The sequence below is a fragment of the Mchenga conophoros genome, linkage group LG1 (genome assembly GCF_057382185.1).
Source record: "Mchenga conophoros isolate Kocher_MC1m ecotype Shallow Benthic linkage group LG1, M_conophoros_male_GT1.1, whole genome shotgun sequence".
Classification (NCBI taxonomy): domain Eukaryota; kingdom Metazoa; phylum Chordata; class Actinopteri; order Cichliformes; family Cichlidae; genus Mchenga; species Mchenga conophoros.
This window is the reverse complement of record NC_140526.1, coordinates 21,668,535-21,691,633: the sequence shown is the minus strand read 5'-3', so window position 1 is coordinate 21,691,633 and position 23,099 is coordinate 21,668,535. Positions and strand designations below refer to the sequence as shown.

Here is a 23,099-nt window from a genome sequence, read left to right as displayed (position 1 = left end):
TTTTTTTCATGAATGCGTTTTATTGATATTAATATTTGTGCATTTATAATTACAGTTACAAAAAAGGAAAAAAGACAACATTTCTCTTGAAACAGTGACAGCAACTATGGCAGTTTTCCCCTTACGCCTATTAGATCTACTGATGTCAAAAGGAATAGCATTACATATACTATACATTCGCTACTTTTGTACATCCATCGCCATGAGTCACACAAAGCGTATATTAAGCTGCAGGAACCAAGTACAGCATAGTTAAAAACAGGAAATGCGCTACAGCGTTTTTTTTATAAAATTATGCATTTCCTTTCGACAGTAATTCTCTACACACAGCAGCAAGTACATTTTTATACTCATCAGTAATCAAAGATAACAACACCTTAGACTTTCAGTAAGCCTGAGACATCCCGATAAGAGAAGAGTGGAAGATTTTGCTCCAAGAGAAATAATTTGCAATATACATACACAAACTTATCTGTTAGCTAAATGTGAAATTTTACATTTCATGAACTGTTTGCTCCAGATATTAAATTCTCCAATAATAAAAATGCCCCGGTGAGCTCTAACAGTGCTTACGGTGCCCACGATCTCTCACATCCTGTCTTCCTCTAATCTAAACAATTTGCTGCTGCTTTTCAAAAAAAGCTACTGACACACATAATTATAACAATGATCAAACCTATGTTAATTGCCTGCAATCATTCATATAGTAAAATAAAAGTTTATACAGTGACACGTGCATAAATGATTTGGAAACTCGTGAATATGGTAAGTACAGAATTTACCGACAAAGTTTCAGAGTACTGCGTATAATCAGGGCTATGATGACCTGAAAAAGTCCACTTAATAAAGATGCAAAGTGCGATTAATAAGCATCCAACTACAGCATCCTCTGTACAAAAAAAGCATGTGATGAAAGATATATAAGGTATTTTATGTTAGCAGAAAATAGCAAGCAGTGCAGTGTATCAGGAGCATATGCTTAGCCGGCAAAATATGACATGATAAAGGAAGTATTACAGCATCACCTCACTACATGGCTGTAGAAGCAACAAACCGAGATCCACAGAGGTATGACTGCGTAACCTATACAATGTGACCTTCACTTATTTCCATTTTCGCACTCAGCCCCTCCGATGAGTTGCATGGATAATAATGACTCCTGCATTAGTTACTACTCTCAATCCTATTTTCGCATGTTTAGCTGCCATCAGATGGCAGTACTGTCATATCACTGCAAACCACAAGGTTGGCTTGCTTTTAGAAACACTGGTGCATTCCCTCTGGCTGCTAAATGAAAAAAAAACAGCATATTTATAAACAGAAATAACATGTTTTCTGCCATGGTTGCGCACTATTAAGCTCTAATTAGAAATGATGCCTCCTCGACTTGAGAGACTGCCTCCTCTTCCTCTTCCTGTGGCACTGCTCTCTTCTCTCTGGCCAAGGGAACCCGCTCTCAGTGGTCCTGTAAGCCTCGTCGTACTCATCGCTGTCTGAATCCACCTCAGCCATGGGGAAGACTCTGCCTGGGAAAACTTCCTTCAGGTTGGAGGTGAAGAAGGCCTCGAGGCTGCGGCCTGCTTGGGCCACCTCAGAGTCAGGCTGCAATGACGGGGGGGGGCAGTAATTATAGTAAAGTAGTGACCAGTGATGATATCGAGACTGATGTATATACACAGAAACAAGCAGAATTTAGACTTTTAACTTACGTAATTGAACTTTGCACAGTTGCGGAACATGAGATACATGTCGGCCACAAACTCATCAGGTGAGCTGTAACACTGGGTATTCCCCTTGCTCAGCTTGGCCCTGATCACAGACAGGTCCATTGGCCTCTTGATGATCTGGTAGTAATGGCGTGCCTGTGTGAGAAAGCAGTGGCATTTAAGACTCTTATATTATCCCCCCAGCCACTTTGGTTCTCTAAAACCAATTCCAATTTAATTATCTCAGGAGCACTCTGCTCTTCAAAATGCATCACATTAATGTTGCATGAGCTCCATTATGTATCATTGTGACAGACGTGCTTCTACCTGTGCACAGGGTGCATGCTTGCATCGCAGTCTTAAACTAAGTTAGATACTCAAGACCTTTGATAGCATATGGTAACATGGAGGTGACCTGTTTCTCTGTTGAAGTTTTGTTTATGGGTTACAAAACAGCTTAAACACAATGCACAATGAAATGTTGCATAAATAGATAAGTGTAAGCTGATTTAGGCATGAATGACAATTATAGAATGCCTCAAATATCATATAAAATGAGCTTCGTAAATACTTTATGAAGAAGAAAATGTATTCAGCACAATTTTAAGGCTCTAAGGATTCACTCACTTGGGCAAAAACTGAATGTGAGCAGAGCTGTGTTACATATAAAACCCATGAGGGAAACTTTAGACTGGTAGTAAAACTCTTAACTACTATGTGTCTGTAAGTATAATGAAAACATAAATATATTCTGCAAAAATAAATTAACTTTACTGTAAGAAAATGTTGATTAGCTTACGAGTGGACTGACGGGCTCTTGGAATGGCGCACTCAGGATGTTACTGAGGATCAGAAGTGTCAGCCGCTCACATTTCTGCAAAGATTCAGCCAAACATGAATGAAAACTGGCGCGACAGAAAGAGAAGGATCACAGTTAAAGAAAAACTAAAAAAAACATTAGTTATTGCCACATACATTTTTTATAGCCATTTTGATAAGTACGTAAATACTCGTTAGTCATGATATTTATGGAGATTTTTTTAGCATTTAGATGAACCCCCTCGGGTAATATGAGTGACAGCTGTGTTACCCTCTATAACATATCAAATTGACTGCTGTAAATAAGTTTGTTCTTATGAATTGACCTACTTTCTGGTCACATGGAGATAGCAAATTTGCTGATGCATTTTCTCCAGATGCTCTCTCATTGTCACCGTTGTATTCGACACCTTGGTGTAGAACATCTCTGCACAGGGTGCACACCCAGTCACCTCTGAATGAGGGAAGACACATTAGATTAGCAGTACCAGCTTTATGTAAACTGTTTAACAGGAGGTGTGAGGATTGTGCTGAAATTTCACGTGAGCTTACGAGGGGAAGGTCGGCAAAGGGGGGATATGGCAAGAGAGGTGGAAGACTTTTGGACAGCGATCACAGCATAGCAGGTCTCCTCCGATCAGACAAACGGCACAAAAATCCTCACTCTCCAACTCTGTGCTGTCTTGCTCAGTCTGGACTTCCTCTGTGTCTCCGGGAACAACGGGATTTGCAATCAGGAGCGGCCTCTGACCTGGACCGATCTCCTCATCCAGGTCAGAGCGAAGCGGTTGCGGGTCATCGGTGGTCAGCTCGGGTTCAGAGTCTACATCGAGCTCAGATGCCACAGAGCCCTGAGAGTCTGGAGGCTGATCGGAGACCACGTCAGAATCAGTCTCGCCCTGAAAAGTGGGGTCGTATACAGGCTGGATGTCGGACTCCGTTTCAGCATCACCTGATTCTGTATCTGCATCCAACCCTCGGCCGTCTGGTCCCGCATCTGATTCTGGATCTGCCTCATACTCCAGACTTGGCTCTGAGTCGCCACACAGCCCCATCTCTGCAGACTTCTGCTCAGCTCTACACTCCAGTTCAGCCTCAGATGAAGACGGTGCATTCGGGTCAGAATCTGGTGATGCATCTGAGTCAAGCTGTGGGTCTGAATCAGCCTGAGAGATGACTGCTTCCTCTGACACTGACCTGGGATCAGAGTCAGAATCCAGATCCAGTTCATAGAAACTTGGTGCCACATATTCAGAGTCAGCGGAGAGCAGTGTGGATTCTTTACGAGGAACAGGTACCCCTATGTTGCTGTCGCTGCAGTCTGATTGTGCGGTGGACTCATTACAAGTTTGTCGCTTTGGTGCTGCAAGCACGCGGGTGGCCCCACTAGTCTCAGATTCTCCTGTTATTCCCTGTGTTTACCAGAGAAGAGAAAGGAAGGGATTTTTTTCATATTACAGTTTAATCTCTTAAAACCCTCATGCATAAATACTACAGAGGACAGCAGCTAGCCAGGGTCATCCTAAATTACCCCTAAAGCTTACTAGCCAACACACTTTAGCCATAACCAAGTAAACAAATGAAATAAATGGTGTGGTGACAGCTAATTATATGCCTGCTATGGTGCTTCTAACTCTTTAAACCCTAACCTAATTTACCCTTTAAACCAGGGGTGGGCAACTCCAGGCCTCAAGGGCCAGTGTCCTACAGGTTTTATGTGTATCCTTGATCTAACACAGCTGATTTAAATGGCTAAATTACCTCCTGAACATGTCGTGAAGTTCTCCAGAGGCCTGGTAATGAACTAATCATTTGATTCAAGTGTGTTGACCCAGGGTGAGATCTACAACCTGCAGGACACCGGTCCACGAGGCTTGGAGTTGCCCACCCTTGCTAAAAATGCTAACCGTGACGGGTTAGGGTTTAAAGGGTTAAAACATCTCCCTTCTTGTTTTGAATGAAACAAATGCACCACACCTGAGGGAGGGTTTCGCTCTTATCCGTCCCACTGGCAGGTAGAGGGTCACTCTGTCTTCGTCCGTGTGGTGGGAGCTGAGACACGAGTATTTTGAGACGCTCGAGGCAAATGACTGGAACCCTGGGCCTTGCAGAGTCGTTCTGAACATCACTATTAATTTAGAGGGATGTAAAAATAGGTTAACAAGCTGTTTTCATGATTTGTGCATGGACTGATCTTTCATTTTTTTAAGACAATACATACCTGCTGTTGCTGTTACTTGAGAAGCTGCATTTCTTGTTGGCATCAAAACCAATCTCTTCATTTACGTAAGTGATGGGGTGATCTAAAAAGTATGAAGAATTCAAGCAGTTGAAAATGTGAGGTGTTTTTTTTTTTATTGACTATGTAAGAAAAAAAAATCTCTGAGTGTTTTCAACCACCTGGCTCTGTCTTATAGGACATTAAAGGAGGTTCAGTTGAAGTTTCCTTGGCCACACAGAGCACCCCATCTGATGCTCTCCTCTGTCTGGGATCCAGCACGTAATACTGAAATCAGAATAAGCAAAACTCTTTTAATAATGTACACTTTTATTGATCCCCATGGGGAAATTCTTCTCTGCATTTAACCCATTCACTCAGTGAAACAGTGGGCAGCCACCAGGGAGCAGCGTGTGGGGATAGTACCTTGCTCAGGGGTACCTCAGGGTAGCCGTTCAGGGGATTCAAACCCCTGACCTTCCGATCATGGGGCAACCACTTTACCTACTGAGCTATCCCTGCCCCATCAAGAAATAAAAAACTCCAGCACCATCTTAGTCATTAACTCCAGCAGCAAAATATGCTGTTAAACCAAATAATGGCTCCTGCAGGTTTCTACAAGCACGCGATTTTTCAAATGACAGAAACTGTCAAAAATGATTGGAAAAATGGGCTCCTCATTCCCTCGCTTATCTCCTGAGAAAACTGTTCAACTAAACGCCTCACAGATTTTATTATTTTTTCCTTTTTTACAAGAGTACTGCACAGATTTAGTATCGCACTCTCTGTCAGACGTTGGGAATTTAACTATTAAAACTGATTTAGCAGAACCATCGTTTTGTATTCTTTCTCCCTTGCTCATTTTCATTCTCCCGCCTTATCAAATTGAGCACCTCCAATATATGCATAGCACCAAATCAGAGGTGTGGGTGCACCGTGCCAAGAGCAGCTGATTTCGCCTAAGCTGCTAGGCTCAAGCAGAGATGAGAAGTGGGCTTTACACGTGCACAGGTGTGCTAAGCTCACTTCTTTCTAACTCTGCATTCCTTTTATCCTGCTCTTTCTGCACCTCCAGAAGGCTTTGCTCTTTCTTCACATGGCAGATGAATTCTTAAAAGCGCTTGAAAAACAGCAACCTAGTGACAACTGAGCATCTTAGTCCATCGATGCAAAGTGGATCTTGGTATTGTTTTCGCCTCTAGTTAGTTTTGGAGTTACAGTTTTTATTGTGGAACTGTGTATCACCAGAGATGACAGTGCTGAACACACATGTGGCGAGTGCACCTCCTAACTGTGATCAGTCCTATTCTCCCTGACAGCTCAGCCTCCCCACGTGCAATCATATTCTGATGCGGGGTTACCTTATTTGCAGCTCCCGCTTCTAGGCTACGAGCCCATCCTGTGGGCCTTTCGGCGTAAGGGCTGGCGGACGGGGCTGCCAGTTCTGTCGGGATGCTCTGGGAGCGCCTCTTCCTCCTCGAGCACACCGAGCCAGTGCTCAGCCTGCTGCTATTCTGCACATCAGACACACACTCGTGGGCTGCCACTGTCACCTCCAGGGATGTGGATCTCTGTCAAAAAACATAAATATATCCACACACACAACTGAGCTGGGGTTTCAAGCAGCCTTGCATGCACAGGTGCACCTGTTCATGCCATTAAAAACTGAAAGGAGACAAAAAAAAAAGTGGATGGACACACACGGGCACACACCAAATGAACAAAAACATCACTCAGAGCCTATTCAGGGAACACCTCAATCCTTACAAACATGTTGAATATATTAGTGTTATTGTTGGAGCAATGAAAGCTTTGGATATCACACCAATTATCATATGTAAATTCAACCCGAGAGCTACAGTGTGGCCCTTTGATTAAGCCACCACTCTCACAGTTTCTCTCATATATTACAGTTTACTGATCCAAGTCTTCCAAAAGGTTTTTTTAAACACTTTGGCTTGTGTCTCTTTTTCCGGTACACCATCACACATTTTCAGGCCAGGCTGACACCAAGCACATGCTCCTTAGTATCATGCGATTAAAACACTCACCTGATCTATGCCCCCTGGGAAACGTATGCAGGATTCAGGCTGTAGAGGAAAATAGACTATAATCCTTCTCTCTGGAATCACGGAGGGGTATGGGAATTTATCTCAGTGCAAACCAGAACTAAAAAACTGGCAGCTCACACTATTCCCTCAGCGACTCATTAATGACAGGTTAAGTACACAAATGACTGTGCCCAAGTGGCTTTATATCACTTTCAGATGCTGTGACTTGAAAATGTAAAAATAACATATCTTTGTGGTAGTAATCACCCATCTTGAGAATTTTTAAAGAAGGGCGATTATGCGGCTGCTAAAACCCCTGGCATCACGAGTGATTATGATGAACAGCGAGCTCCTGGATTTAAGCATGCATTGAAGTGCTCGGCTATAATTGTCAGAGCAGCTCTTTTGTTTTCCCATCATCCCTTCTTTTTGAAAGCAAGAGCAGCTTTCTGTTGCGCCATCTGTTTTTGAGGCTAGCTGTCAGCTGTGGGAAGTGATCATTCTGGCATTAATATAAAGTGTTGCTTTTGGTTTCAATTGTTAATGGATATTAATTAAAACTGAATGCCGCCTCAAACGCTCCAACACTCGTCTACATGTCAATATTTTAAAAATATACAATAGCCCTTTCAAAACGCGTAAATCGCGGCTCTCCGAGCTTTTCATTCGACTTAAACGTCCCGTCATTAAGCAATTTCTAATGCAGGCTTTGGTGCCTTTGTGTAAGCAAGTGTTTGAACGTCTTTGTTTTCACAGGAAATAGGCTTGACCAAACAGTAGCGGGTTCTGAGAGGCACATATAAACAGCTTTGTGTGGTTTACCATAGCAGGGTTAAAAACTTCGCTTGAGCCTCTAGAAACTTTGCAGAACCACGTGTGAAGTGAAAAACCGAAGGCTGAGGTGCACAAAAATCCCACCGCATGCCTCGCTTTCATCTGAGGGCCAACTGTCAAACAATGTTCGCAACTCTGCTGCTTTTAAGAAGCTTTATGAAGCTGGATTTAAGCAGAATTTTCTTGTTACAACGAGGAGCGTACAAGAAGCACACTGTACATAAAACGCTATTTTTAGCTGATCGGCTATTCTCAAGGTGTCGCCATGTTTGATTTGGCAGATTTCTATGTTGGTCGCCCTTCCTGACACGACAGCAAAGAGATTTCTGTTTCATTTGTATAATCTTTTGCTTTAACACACATTTTTTGTTTGTTGTCTTTTTCATCTTGTTTTTTTAATATATTGTAGCTTCAGCTCTTTTTTTTAATGCATGTGCATATGGGTATATATTATATTGCAATATCCTCTGTTGGTGAGGTTCCATTTTTAGCTTAATTTCTCACCCTGGCATCTCTGTGGTCTTTGACGGTCAGTGCAGAGTTGGTCCTCTTTTGCTCTTTTCTCACACCTGATAAACACAGCAGCAGCTGCTGCTGTTGGACAGGACTCTGCACCCTCCTGCCCTGTTGTAGCTCTTGATCCAACATCTCCCTCCTTTCAGCAACCGCTATTTGTCCACAGGTCTCCTCCACACGATGCGTTTCCACCCGGTTCTCTTCACTCATTGGATCCCTTTCCAGAGCCGTGTAGCTGAGCTCCTGTTGCAGAGATCTGCTGGTCGATAGCTTCCCCCGACGCCGGTTTGGTCTCCCACGCTCTGCCTGGGTATTTGGAAGAACTTCTTTGCGGTGTTGATGATGAGAAAGATAGGACTTAGACTGAGAATGTGGTTGTGAGTCAGCAGCTTGTGGCTGAGATGCAGATGCTCGGCTGCGGCTGAGCTGATTGTGCCTTCTGTTTGGGACAGGTGATGCAGGTGGAGGACGCTGCAAGGAACTCTCCTGGTCCCAGAACCTCTGGATCTGCTGGTTCTGGTGCTGGGAAGCAGAAATATGAGCCGGCTGAGCACAGCTGGAGTTATAAAGTGTGGTGTCCAGCTGGCTTTTGTCCAGACTGGGAAGATCTGGCTGCGAATGAATGCCATGAAGGCAGCACATCTGAGGCTCACAGCAGGCTTGGTACCCACAGCCCGGCTCTCGTCCTCTGTGAAACACTGGTGGCAGAGTCAAGCAGGTAATGGGCTGGGGTCTCATAATACTGGAGCAGGCCAACCCTGGGGGATAAGCGCAGTTTCCCCCCTCAACAGTCAGCTGACCTGCAGAGTAACAGAGTCACAGTGAGAGCCCGGTTTCAGAGATAGTATTTCACATGTCATGCATCAAAATAATGCTGATTAATTATCAAACAGATATACATAGTTACGGTTCCTTTTGTGCCTACTTAACTTTTTTTTTTTGAGTGAGGAGGTTTCTCCTAGAAAAACATGTTCTTAAAAAAAGTCTTCTTGCATTAACGGATTGATTTTTACCTAAACAGGAAATTTGTTTCGTCCAGTAACTAGCATCCCAGTTGAATTTTATCTTCACAGGACTCCAAGAATCTGAGTGGTGTGACGCCTCAAGCAGCTGCTGCATCTGGAGTGAAATCTGCAGGAAAGGAAATATGAAAAAGATGGAAGATCAACTTTATTCATTTAGGGTCAAATCACAACAACAGTCACCTCAAGGCACTTTAGATTGTAAAGACCATTAAATGATAGCGAGGAAACCCCAACAATCAGACAACCCGCTGTGAGCAAGAACTCGGTGACAATGGGAAGAAAAAACTCCCTTTTAACAGGAAGAAAACTCCAGCATATATTTGTAGATGATTATGCATTTCCTTTGTTCCTTTCACTAAAAATATGTCATTCAGTTTTTTATAATAAACTAAATCAACACAAGGGATAAAACATGCTTGTTAAAGTGGACTTCATATAAAGGTTTTTATGATAGGGCAAGAGGTGGACTACACTCAAGACAGATTTCCAGTTGATTCACATCCATGAGCTGATTTAGAGGCACCAGTTAACCCAAAGAGCATGATTTGGACTGGGACAAATGCGAAAAAGTGATGCGGTGGGCAGCTTGAGGTCCATGCACAAGGCCCCAAGCTGCCCACTACACCACTACGTGACAAAAGAGTCAGTGGACAGATGTGTCTCCATACAAATCATGAGACCAGAAAGACAAATGGATGCAAAATAAGTTTAAAAGAACACTTAAGTGGTTTAGTTTGGACTTCCACAAAGAGGCGAATCTCCCAAAACAGTGTATCCTGCACTGCTTATCATGCAGCTTTTCTATTTTTAAACCCCACCTAACGGGTAAATGTCAAACTCCAGGCTGCCAGTACAGAGCACACGGAGCCTTCTTTCTTTCTCATGCTGAACTAAAGCCAGCAACACAACTTCAGCAATTTTCTCAGGCTGCTCCTTCAAAAAAAAAGTAATCTCTAGCAAACTGACCTTCAAGTACAACTGGAGTTCCCCTTTAAATGTAAATGTGTGGCTTCTTTTTCAAAGACGATAAAAAGAGACTTCACACTTGTTGTTCTACTTTACAAGAAATTAATTATCACTTCTCTCACAGGACCGGACTTTGTGTGTGTGCGTGTGCATGTGCGGGACGACGTCTGTTAACTGTCTCATATGCATACCAGAGCTCTGCTGAAGAGCACCGGGCTTGTGCAGTGATGGGTCATAGCCCAGGTGATGAACTTCTGAATATGGTCCAGCTGGCCACATATCTCTATTGCCCCTTGCAGCTGGTCCTCCAGACGCTGCTGGAAGCCCTCTGCAATCTTCTGCAGAAAATTAAAAAAAACAAATGTAAACATGAAGTTTTGTGTCCTTACTTGCAGAAGGCAAGCCTTGTGATTGGACTGCAGGTTAATCAACAGACAGCTTTTGACAGATGTAGGTGCTGGGATGTCGGTTTAAGCAGCTGCGACAGCTTATCACGAGCTAGCGACGGCATCGTGGCAGTTACAGATTCTTTGCGTGTAGATTCGTGGCCGGCAAGATGATTAGATGGAAAGAGAAAGTAATTACCTCCAGTTGCTCTATTAATAGGTTGGCTCGTTTGTTAAGCTCGTTCATCATAATCATCTTTGCCATTTTAATCTGGTTCTCTGCCTTCCTGTGTGCAATCTTCACTCCGTGAAGCCTGGAAAGACAGAAAGGGGGCAAATGTCTCAGTCCCTCCCTAACCCACCATTTGTGGGCAAAGTTGCTCAGAAATTGGATTTTAATGACAGTGTGGATGAAAACCAACCTCTCCTCTATTTGTTTAGCGCTGTTCTCCACTGCAGACCTCTTCTCCTCCACCTGAACCATCAGACTCTCAAACAGCCACTGCTGATCCTGTAGGGCCTTTCCGATCTGCACCACCCTAAACACATGAGAGATCACAGCATCCACCAGAAAGTTCACTAATTTATTCTTTGAGCATGACGAACACCAGAATTGAATTTGTTTCCCCCGAGGACAAGACATTATGCAGGTGACCTTCGCAGCACCTCCTGCTTTCTAACATCACAGAAAACAAAAAGGTATGAATACTTAATGAATGTTAGGCTGGCCAAGGGTAGTGTATGCAGATATAGATGATAAAACTGACAAGGCAGTTAAAGAGTGTTACTGCTCACAGGAAGTTTTTTTTTAACCTGTGGTTAGCCCTTCTCGGCAGTGTCCTTGTGCTGTGCATCTGAGGACTGACCTGTGGTTTTTGTGGGAGGACAGGTGACAGCTGCTACAGCACAGAAGGTCACATGACTCGCAAAAAAGCTCCAAGGGCTCCTGTCTGTGAGAGTGGCACATGAGGAGGGACCAAGGATACGACCCCGGGCCTGAACGACATACAGAGAGAGGAGGGGGAGGGGGGCAGAGCAGCAGTCAACAGGCAGTTCACAGTCAGGCCCACAGCACGCAGCATTAAAGTAAACACATTAGAAGAAAAGAAAGACTTGCAGTGTCATCAGCCTGTTTGCTCAAAGTTTGCTCAAATGGCATGCAGGATCACATGACAGCCTCTAACTGTCTTCTTGATAAGTTATGAACACTTTTTATTATTCCAAAGTGTCTTTTAATGTCATCAGTATAGGACAGATATGCTGATGTGAAATACTTAAAGAGCTGTAAATCCTTAGAAGTCGCCTCTAAAGTGCCATGCTGACCAGACCAAGCCTCAGTTCTTTAAGTTGTTTATTCTCCTGCTAGCTAATGGTCTGAATATAAATTCTACTTGTACCTTATACCTGGATTCTTTTTCTTTTTTTTTAAATGTTGAAAATAAAAGTCAGTCAGTGCTCTTACTGTTGCGTTAAACATACATGAAAAGAAACTGAAGAAAACTGAAGAAAACTGTTACCAGTTTTGTTGACAAGCATTATTAAAGCTGACCTAGTGCTACACTTTAACACCAAAATAATGTTGTGGCACCCGAAGGAAGCTGAGGTTGCAACTGTATGTGTTAAAGTGTTTAGTGACAAAGATGTCAGTGTTTCAGCTGCTGTCCAACTGGCTTTTGAAGTACCATTAGCAACATCTCACTTTTAATACACACGCTCTAAAGTGCTTCTCACCTGTACCTCTCTCGCTATATAAGAAGCTTTTGGCGCACAGAAAATCCATCTAACATTAGCTGGATAATGCTAATAAACGTACCCTACTGCTCTCTGGTGGCCGGCTCACCTCAGCCAACCCCCCTCCTGCCTGCAGATCATCAGAGATCTCTGTGGTAGAGAGCTGAGCATCACCTTGTGTGCATCAGCCTGATCTGACTGACCACATCCTGTCTATCAGCGCTGTCACACGGTTTTTCTCACAAGTACACAAACCAAATGCTAACCCTCCCACATCACAATAATGCTGTCTGGGACGTGCTCATTATGATTTGACAACTTGTGCAAAAGCAGCTGGCAACAAAGCTGCCAAACATACGCGATGGGCTTAAAATAGCAAAACACTAATATTAGCAAAAATGAAATCATCCGAGCACTGAGACACGTGTTAAAGACAGGTGCATAGAAATACATGCAGCTATCATGCATTAATCATTGCAAAAAGACACCAGTCCTGCTAACTATATAATAATGTGTTATACAAGTCTGTAAAGCCAACAAATCAAACTAATGTCTTGCCTTGTCCAGTAGGAGGCAGGGAGCTGGAGCCCCTCTGGTGCAGTTCTGGGAACTGGGTGGCACTGGGCCTCTGTTGCTGGTGTGATTCCATGTACTGGGAAGTGTTGGGGGTTCTCAGATGCTGGTGCACATCTGTGCACTGGTAACACAACCACTTGTTGCAGAGCGTACACAGACTCTGTGCAAGAGTCGGCTCTGTGCACTCTGAGCAGCTCTGAAAGAGAAACTTTGCCTTAAGTCATACAACGAATACACAAACACATGACAATGTGTTAAAAAGATGGGGTGGCACATGACATGTCAGAAAAAATTGTGCTGCTGCTTCATTTAAGGTGGAATCACACTTTAAGGAGCTGTTATGCGTTTGCATGCTTGCAAATGCCTCCGAGAGTCTTTGTAGAGCGACTCGTGTGGATAAATATAAGTACCCAACCAAGAGATTATCTAACACAATAAAATATCTAACACTGAAATCTAAAAAAGCTGGTTTTCATCAATAAAATGTTCAAATGCTCTCTCTTGTTTATGTCGTCTTTAGTTTCAAAATAAAAGCACAGAACCTATAAGAACAAAGCACTTTCACTTTTATTAATGTATCCTTGTCAGGACATTTGTCATCTATAGTTGATCCTGCCTAATTTTGGAGCCGTGAACAGCACCTCTGGGATAAAATCCGCTTTTGAAACTCTAGTCCAGAGACAACAGTAGGAGTATTCCAAACATCTAACAAGACTTTTGGGTTGAGAAGAGGGCAACACAAACATAAGAAACATGCCAGCTTTATACAGAAAGTGCACGGTGCACAAAATGCCACATGAAAGAAATATAATTTCCTGTTGTGTCAAAAAAGAAATTAAAGATAGGAAACAAGATTCAAAAATGCGACAACTTACCTTCTCCATTTCCGTGCTTTGCGAGAGGATGTGTTGCCTTCTCAGCGGGAGGGAGTGAAGAGGAGAGGGAGAAAGAGAACTGCCTGACGCCTCAGCAGCAGAAACACTGAGGCTTCTACCTGAGGCAGGAAGCAGTGTACACCGAGAGGTGGCCCCAAAGGAGGCGGCTTACATGACAGGCTCACTGTGCTCTCTCCTCCCCCAGATCATCCAAGTGTAGGACCCCTCACTGCAGACGAGGAGAGAAGTGTCATTTTCATATTCATTCACTGCTCGCTGGTGCAGCCAACAAAAAAAAAGGGAGGGAAAATCTAATCCTTTTTCTTAAATAAGCCTGTGCATAATAATTGGGAATTAGGGAGATAACATAATTATTTTTTGTAGGGCAAAATATCCCCGGAAGCCTTTCCAAATTAAAGGAAGGAAGACCAAGTGACCTACAATGAGCAGGGAAGGAGAAATTGTAATGCAAGCACCTTTAGGTTCTTTGCAGCAGGCAGGATTAGGTGATGCAAGGCTGAGGTTTTGTCAGGCTAAGTTGAGCTGGGCTAGGATGGGCCAGCTGTGGCCTTCTTCCCTTCGTCAGCACGAGGAGGGGACAAGTCCCAGAGGGGCTACACTCTAACGTAGCTCACGGAAACGGGGTCAGGCTCTGATGGGACTAGGATGCACTCCTGCTATTCCTTCTAAAACTACAAAATCAATCAGGACGTTAAAATGAACAGAGCACTGTAAAATGAAAGTAAAGAAGTACAGATGTGAACACAGAAAATATAAATATAACACTTGCATGTCTTTCAAAGATACAGTTGCAAGATAGTGTAAAAGCAGAGAAACGAAACCAAAGAAGAGGTTACTGCTTAAACCAACCAAAACTTAAAATAGTTCCACATCAAATACCCAGAAGCTTTGAATTAAACCAATGTGGCATCTGGACCTATGAGAAAATCTGCCTAACAACAACCCTTTACAGTCTGACCTAAAAATCTGACAACTTTCTCATCCTTGGATACTTCAGCGGGGGAGCTCAGAGCAATCCCATTCCCCATTGTGAACTCAAAGACCCAATTTGAAACACAATTAGCCAGTCGTGGTGCACCCTGTGTCTCGTTCACTCAGCTCTGTAGCATTTTCAAACTGCGCACTCGCTTTCTCTGCAACCTGCACAGCGTTTATCGCTCACGTTGAAACCTCCCGCCAGCTTCCCTGCTCTGCTAAGCTGGCACTAGATACGCATACCATCTCCGGAGACGTCACAATTATAGAAACCTGCGCTATGATCTCTCCCTTGAAAGCACCTCCCGAGTAACATCTATTAACACTGAGGTGATGAGGTCACAGAGAAAGCGGGATTATCTTCAACCACTCTGAAATTATCATGCTGTTTTACTATTCCTCCCTTCAAACAACTCACTGTTACCAAATCCATGAACAGGAAAGAAACGTCTTCACTTTTCACTCATCAGATGTTAATCAAGCACAAAGTCTTCCTTCACAAAAGGCATCACATGTGACAAAAACATCCCGACCTTCTAACTCAATTTAATTTAAAGATAGAAACAAGTCTTAAACACATATTTTCCACATCATGTTTATCTTTTGAATGTGGGCTAGTTGAACCGGTATAGCTGATAGGCTATAAAATAACATGACATTTATTTTCAGTGTTATTTATTTTAAAGGGGTGTTTATAATTTTTTTGTCACCAGGGGGCAGAATAAGCAGGCAGACGAACAACTCTCACATATTATTGCTCTTTAGCTGCAATGGCTACCTTCTTAATAAACTACTTTCCACATGTGCCAACAACACAATTTAATATTCAAATGTAATATTACTGACATCGGTTCAGCCTCAGCATGTAAGCCATAAATCCAAAAACACTGAACTAGCAAAAGACTCATAAAGCTGCACAGTAAAAATTCCCAGTTCGTCATTACACTGGCAGTACTGTTGATATTACAGGTAGTCTGTAATTAAGTGTTCTGTGCAAAACTCCTGAACCACCCCTCAAGGGGTGAACCTGTGTTGTGTTTACATAACAGGCAACTTAGCAAAGAACCAACAAGGTGATTCTCAAACAGCTATTAGCCAAAAAACTGGCAAAAACCATAAAATCTACAGCAGATGAACAGTATCTGAAAGTCATGTCCTTAAGAAACAGGAAAATATCCAGCAAAGCAAAGCCTCATCAGAAATGAGCTCAGTAGAAGCATGTCATTTTTAAGAAAGGAAAACAGGGAGAAATGAATGAGGTATACCAAATTATACAAAACTGTGCTGAAAATCAGTGGCAACAGGTCTTATGGAGTGATGAAATTTGAAATTTATAGTCCAAATATTGTCAATAGGCATAGTGGAGATCAAGAGAGACTTACTACAGTGAGTGTCTAGAGCCATCTGTAAAACACAGTGAAGGCTCTGTCAGATTTGATGGGATTATGAATGCAGAAAAGTACCATCAGATTTTAAACCACCATGCAGTACCATCTGATTGGCAACAGCTTCGTAGCTCAGGATGACAATGCAAACCCTTTGAGCATACCTGGATAGAAAAACATACGACTGAACACTGTCAGTCATGGACTGGCCTCCCCAGAGCCCGAGCCTCAACAACAGCAGTGTGAGATCATCTTGACAGAGAATGAAACAAAAGGCAGCCAACATCCAAAGAGAAGCTTTGAATCTTCAATCCTTATGAAACCTGTAAAACTATTCCTGAACACTAAAGGAATTGTAATTACACTAAATTACAAGAAATCGTCCCTAAGAGAGTTCAGACTGTGTTGAAAAAGAAAGGTGGTCATGCCAAATATTGACTTTCAAGCTTGTTGAAATTGTAAAAGCTCAGTTTTTTGCTTTTTTTTTTTTTTGCATGTGTTTCAATAAATCATTGCACCTATTTCCCATTTTCCTACCAAAATATAAAGAAAGGAAGGGTAGCTCGAGAATTTTGCACAGCACGATAGGTTAACCACTGCATTTCATTTATAGTAGTACATGCTACAACATTAATATATAATAATATATATGCAAAACATAAAATAATATTGTATTAAAATTTGTTAACTATAGGGTGCTGCAGCTCTGCAGCACTAAGGATGCTGGGAGCTGCGGTCCTCTAGCAGGCTTCTCAAATGCTAATTTGGATTTACATTAAACTACATTTCTTTACATTGAAGCAAAAGAAAACATTTGAAATTAAACTTCACTGAAAAAAGTATAATATTAATATAATATTCATAGCAAAACTTACAGAATAAGGAGCTCAATTCACGCAATAAATAAGAGGAAAAACATATCGAGAAGTTCATCACAGCCAGTGGCCTCTAAAATGAAATTGGCCTATATGAAATCCAGAGCCGTGCAGAAGTTATTTTATGTGAGTCAAGTCACAGGACATGCCACAAACTAAACAAACAAAAAGTTTCTGCACACCACTAAGTCATGGGGTGTATAATTGTGAAAGAATCAATTTTTTACCCTCTTTATCTTATCGAGGCGTTAAAAAAATTAGTTTTAGCTTAATAATAAATACAAGTTCATCAAATTATTGCAATGAATACCTGTTTAGTGTTTAGGTTACATTATGACTGAACTGTAAACAATGTAAAACAGCACATCCGTATCTGAATAGCACCCAACCCTTGTGGGAAACTTACATTAAGCGTGAACAGTAATGTGTAGTTTTTGTATTAGCCCACTGCATAAGGCTGTGGGAATTCGGGATTTCCTGTGATTTTCCTTCTGGCGTATTACGCGTTCGGCTACCTGTTCCATCTGTTTATGGATGTGCTGTCAGCACCTTATTAAAGCTTCTTCAAATAACAACAGCAAGCACGTCAGAGACATCGCAGAGTACCTGCCCCTTCATCCACAGCCTGCCTCTGCATCAGCAGCCAGCGCATCACTGAGCGTGATATTATTTTTTAGAAAGTGCGCATGAGATTCCGCCCCTATCATGGCATCATGGTGCAATCCACAACACAGAGAAGGACAGCACGCAAACACAAAGTAAACACACGGATACTTTCCACCACTAAGCAGCTACAAACTGTGCCTGTGTACAAATTAAATCCCCTCACGAAGCGCACGGCTCGTGCAAAACATCCTGTCAGGTAAACATCAGTGTGCGCGCGTGTGAGGATGTCACAGTGTTGTTTTTGGTCCGGAGGAAACGAGACTGTCTGCCGAGAAACTCCGCTTCTGTCAGCCTGCCCATCACATCTTGTGCCCTGCGTCTGCACAAAGAGAGTTTATCCTTTCTTTTTCTTTTTTTCTTTTACCTTGACCCGAGCATCTCCGAGTGTTGATCCCCCTTCGGATGTCGCTCTTTGGCCCGGACAAAATTTTGGAGATTCCAAGTCTCGCAGTTAATCGTGAGATTTTATAGTCCTGCAATACTTCTGACGTTTCTCAAGGCTGAAGTGTGACACTTGGCGAGAAGACTGCAAGTTTACAATTAGAGCCCACCGTCACTGAGCGATACAAAATATTAACGTGTAATACCTTTCGAAACTTAAATGCAAAATTATGTATAAACACGTAATTACAAAATTACAAACAAATCATCAACGTGACCAAAATTTAAAACTCCACATTTTTCTGAAAACGGGAATCGTGTGTCAATTTCTGAGTAAAAAAAAAAAGGTGCAACAGTGATAAAATATTACGCATTTTATCGCCGAGTTACTGCAGCATCATTTCAGCTGTTAAATTTCGGAGATTAGCTGGAATTCATAGTTTAATTGTGTTTGGTCTCTGAAGCGTTTTGTAACTATGTTTTTTTAAAGTGTTGTGCATTATCATTATAAAACATGATAGCGTTTTAAAATCAAGCAAGCATCTGAAAATCATAGATGACTTTAGTGCCTGACTAAATGTACAGAAATTCAGCGGACATGTGAATGGTTCATTTAAAATCTCAACACTCACATCAAACATCAACATCAGGAACATGTATGACTTTAAAAGTCATCTAGTTAAAATAAAATAAAGATATGGAATACTTTATTATTAAAGCAGTGAAAACATTCAAATATTTCTTTTTTAAATCAGTCAAGCGAGTGAAGCCGGCGTTCATAATGGTCACAAATAGAACATTAAAACATTTTTCTTAGACAGCTTAAAGAAGTAGCAGGTATATTCCCAATTTAAGGCATCACTCTACACACTCATCCTTTCCTGGTCTTGAATTATTGATACTATAATCTGCAGGACCGTTTTACTGCAGCCACTTGGCCAGTTTACCCCATTTGCCCTGCTGATGTGGGCAATGTAGCAGCACATATCCTTGGTGTCCGCAAGTTAAAGTACAGCCATAATTTTAGCAGTATGTTGGTGGTTTTAGGACCTTATACTTTTACTTGATTTTTAAATTTGATACTTTTTTTGAGTATGTCTTTATGCCACTGTAGCTGCAATCAATTTTAAAGGAAATTATTGCACCTTTTACTTTTTTCCTAGACATATTTCAGATGAATATTAGGAAAAATCTGTTTAAAAATAAAAAGATGTTTAAGTAACAGAGCCACCAACCTAAGAGTTGGATTCAGCTGCAACATTTAACTTCCTGACATATTTTGGGTTTCATTCGGTTTATTAAGTGTTGCATGCTGTGTTAAGCAGCTTTGACTTTATTGTGCTACGCTGTAAAAGAAAACCAATATCCTCATATGAGGAGATACTTCTTTTTTCTTTTTACGTAAACTTCCTGTTCAAAGAGGAAGTTTACAGAAGTTAACTAGAAGAAATCAAAATACAATCTCAGGTCACAGGAAGTTAAAGTGGTAAGAAGCTGTAATGTCAGCTGGACTGGGGGATTTTAAAACTCCCAGTTATTACACCTATGAATGATAATATTCCACAGTAAAATATTAAATACTAGTACTTGTGTGTATTTGTTTGTTTGGTTGCTGTGACCTATTGACCTCTTGTATTAATTCCCTCCTATCTTTCTATTGGTGTCTTTTATTATGGTGGTACAGCTTTTATCTTGCTATTACCCATGTGCTGTAGTCATTCTTATTGGTAGCTTTTATCTATGAACATAACTCGTTATTTTTTATTTTTTTTTATCCGTTATCAATGTTTGAACCTTTTATTGTTTTATGTAAAGCACTTTGGTATGCCCAAGGCTTTTAAATGTGCTCTATAAATAAAGATTGTTGTTGTTGTTGTTGTATTTACTACATTCTGAAAGCATAATTGTAGGTTCACTGTTATTATAACTTGATTTCACAACTTTTGCTCAAGCAAAAAAATTCTTTCATGGCCAGCTCTTTATCCGAAAGTCTCTGCACGACCACTTCACATCAAATGTCACTCTTAACTGCGATAAAGACACTGGCAGGAGAAAAGCACCACGGCACCTGGAATCAACAGCGAGCCGCTCAGTTAGGAGAGCTAATAACAGCGTGGCAGCGACAGCCACCGGAGTGATGTGCACAGACGTAATTAGGTTACCAGCAGCATGTGGTAGCCGGTGTTAGACTACTGCGCCTTTTGGGATCTTACCAACCTAATACACAGCTTTGGGAGAGGCTGTCATTGAGATGTCAGCGATAAAAGGAGGTGAGTTTTCATCATCAGGCAAAATGTGAAATATATGTCTATGTCTGACTGGGAAGTCTGTACTGCTTTGGGCCTTGTTTTGATAATGAACGAATACAGTTTAATAAGGTTAAAGAATAAAGAATAGAATAAAGTTTAAGTTCAATGCTTACACTTGGACACTGAAACAATTTTAATGATCACTTTTAATAAAAGACTGTAAAAATCTCCAGGAAGAGTTCAAACCATCTTCTTCATTGTATTGCATGTACAGTTTTTGAATAAGCTTTAGGTCAAACAGAGAAAAACACTGTCGTAAAATAATGCAAAAAGGAAAACATATCTGTACATCTACGCCCTCCTGCAACCCATTTCAAGTCACATACACTCACAAACTCCGATAACACTCTTCACAAGCACGACTAGACATCAGTGGTTACTCTACGACTCACATGCTGTGTACCGTCCTGCTATTGCTATCTCATACTATAAACATAGGCTGAAGAGCATCACAGCTTACAGTGAAATAATATGTACATGCTTTTAGAACATTTAAAACAAAACAAAGTATGAAAATGGGAGTCGTCTTGACGCAGAGACTTGAAAGATCAGGTCGTCTCCTCAGTTCTTTTTGTGGAGAAACTTCATTTTACTTCCTGGAAATAAAATACATGAATCTATTAAGCCGTGTAAAACGAAGCCACGAATATTCGGTATAAAAAAAAATCTGATTTCTGGCAAACATCCATGTTTAAGTTCTTATTGGTGAAGCCTATCACAGCTAGCTCGTGTCATGTGAGATATTTACAATAAAAAATAAAGTGAGAGTGAAACTGTGCAGAGGTTTGGTAAAAGCTGCTGTGTAGCTCTGCCTGTTCAGATGACATTAGCATATGCAGAATAAATATTTGATATTTCTGTTTATAACTTTCCAGCTCCTAAAATATGTCTGCTTCTGAACTCACCAAGGCCTCTGAGGAACTTGTTGACTCCACTCTGCTCTGTGTCTGGCAGCTCCTCCAAATATTGATCTACCCGCTGCTCAAACAGACCTGTCAACACAACAGCAGAGATTTTTCTTTTAAAAAAAAAGGAAAAGGAAGGGTAAAGAACGAGAATATGAAACATCAATACTTCAGGGAGCTGCTTTGATTCAGTGAGAAAGCATGCTGTTGAAAAACCTTCAGCCACTAGAGGTCAGTGTAAGTGCAATGCTTTCTTCTGCACAGAGAGCACTAGGAATGCAGGGGTGGAAATGCACAAAGAAAAGCAAACAGCTTTCTCATGAAATGTTTTAAGGAAGAAAGAGCATTCATAGACCCAGCTGACACTCAGAGAACAGCAGTCTACCTTTAGCTCGTGTCTTTCTGAGCTCCCGGTCTTGGATGAACCCTGCAAACATCTGAGACTCCATGAAGACTCCCAGGAAACGTCGGATGCTCTTCGATGCCACTGATTTGCGGAAGGCCTCTCTTTGGAAAATGCGCTCCCCACGCTCATTCTGAGTGATAAACAGGGAGTAATGTCCAATAGTCTCCAGGAAGAAGCGGATGAACGCCTCCGACACCAGGCTGTTCAGCGAGTTATACTCTGTGGGGGATAAAAACGAAGGCGTTAATCGATAAAATAGGCCCACAGCTTTTGTTAAACCTTGAAGTTCAAGAATTTTGCTGTGCTTGCAAAGTAAAGTTGTCGAATAAAGACCAAACCTCAGTCATGTTAACGACAAAATTGAGACATAACAATAATGATGTGACAGCTTTGTGCTTATCCTATGTCAGAAGATGTCAAGTGAAGCACAATGACACTGCAGGAAAAACCTGAAATCCTGCCCATCAGAGCACCCAGAGCTACAACTGTCATTCAAGGCTAGTTTACCACAGGTCAATATTTTTTACTTATTTCTTTTCTTGATTACTCGTGTTGTTATTGTTTTTTATTACTTTCCACTAATATTAGCACAAGAAAGCTAATTGTTGTAGTTGTAGTTTCATTTTCCCCTTCACCTACAGTCCAATGAGGCTATACTGTGGGTTGCACAAGTGTATTGGCTTTCTGGACTAGTGAGAACTGGTTATGAGTGGCACTTGGCACATGTAACATAACCACACAGAGTGTTAGCTGTTGGTCTTGGAGGGGAATTTGGAAAGCAGAGATAAGACTGTCTGAAGTAGCCTTAAAAAAACACAAATGATTTGGCCTTATTATGTCAAAATTCTCTTTGTTTCTGTGCCGTAAAGCATGTTGTGACAGCCCATTACAGGTAAGCCATTCATGATTCCTTGATAAAAGCCTCATTTCCACACCAGGAGTCAAAACCTGGCCTCCTGGGTGAAAACCGGGAATCCTGACTGCGAGGGCACATGGGAGCTACACATAGAGACATTGACACATTAGAAACAACTGCACTTATGCTCCAGTCAGCTTGAAATGTACACTACTACCACCAGAAACAGCATTAGCTCATCTCAAAGATGAGCCTTTCATGACTCACTGTCAGCAGAACAGAAGACGTCATTTCCCAGCCAGTTTCACAGACTTGTAGACCGCGCTCCCTGTCGCCCTAATTAACAAGAAGAACATCTGCCGCGTTAAACCGAGAGATGTTCAGTCGCTTATTCACCTTCGTCTGACTCGCTGTCAGAGTCCTGAGTGATGATGTCATTCCTCTGCTCCAGCGCTTGCTCGAGAGCTGCTTGAAGTTTCCGCGGCAACAGCGATGCCTCGTCATCCATCTACAGACAGTTGAAAGTGCTGCAGTTACTACAGATGAACAACAGTGGCGTGGAGACGATGCTCTGCAACCTTTTACGAGCATGACTGTCTAATTTTTGGAATAAGAAA

At 41.8% G+C, this 23,099-nt stretch overlaps 2 protein-coding genes across 5 annotated transcripts in view; both read right to left on the bottom strand.

The window, feature by feature from the left end:
• Window positions 1-18,127, bottom strand: trim66 (tripartite motif containing 66). Of its 3 annotated transcripts, XM_085269812.1 has the most exons (20): window positions 17,990-18,122; window positions 14,180-14,395; window positions 13,704-13,932; window positions 12,811-13,024; window positions 11,388-11,517; window positions 10,944-11,060; window positions 10,721-10,835; window positions 10,327-10,473; window positions 9,158-9,275; window positions 8,133-8,944; window positions 6,795-6,833; window positions 6,105-6,314; window positions 4,926-5,031; window positions 4,747-4,828; window positions 4,503-4,653; window positions 3,078-3,937; window positions 2,856-2,979; window positions 2,506-2,580; window positions 1,710-1,862; window positions 1-1,602 (listed from the first exon to the last, which is right to left on the bottom strand). In XM_085269812.1, exons 3-20 carry the CDS (start codon window positions 13,710-13,712, stop codon window positions 1,366-1,368), a joined length of 3,699 nt encoding a protein of 1,232 aa, XP_085125938.1. In that variant the 5' UTR covers window positions 13,713-13,932; window positions 14,180-14,395; window positions 17,990-18,122; the 3' UTR covers window positions 1-1,365. The 3 variants fall into 3 exon arrangements, with proteins under 3 accessions (XP_085125938.1, XP_085125939.1, XP_085125940.1); XM_085269813.1 differs by lacking the exon at window positions 14,180-14,395; XM_085269814.1 differs by lacking the exon at window positions 6,795-6,833 and having other exon boundaries at window positions 14,180-18,127.
• Window positions 18,128-20,443: 2,316 nt separating this feature from the next.
• dennd2b (DENN domain containing 2B) overlaps window positions 20,444-23,099 on the bottom strand; it is a 56,415-nt gene continuing 53,759 nt past the window's right edge. For both annotated transcript variants that reach the window (XM_085269816.1, XM_085269815.1), the window contains exons 17-20: window positions 22,879-22,990; window positions 21,606-21,845; window positions 21,221-21,307; window positions 20,444-20,911 (exon numbers count right to left, since the gene is read on the bottom strand). In XM_085269816.1, the coding sequence (XP_085125942.1) occupies window positions 20,877-20,911; window positions 21,221-21,307; window positions 21,606-21,845; window positions 22,879-22,990 (474 nt within the window). In that variant the 3' untranslated portion in view covers window positions 20,444-20,876. The remainder of the gene's footprint in view (window positions 20,912-21,220; window positions 21,308-21,605; window positions 21,846-22,878; window positions 22,991-23,099) is intronic.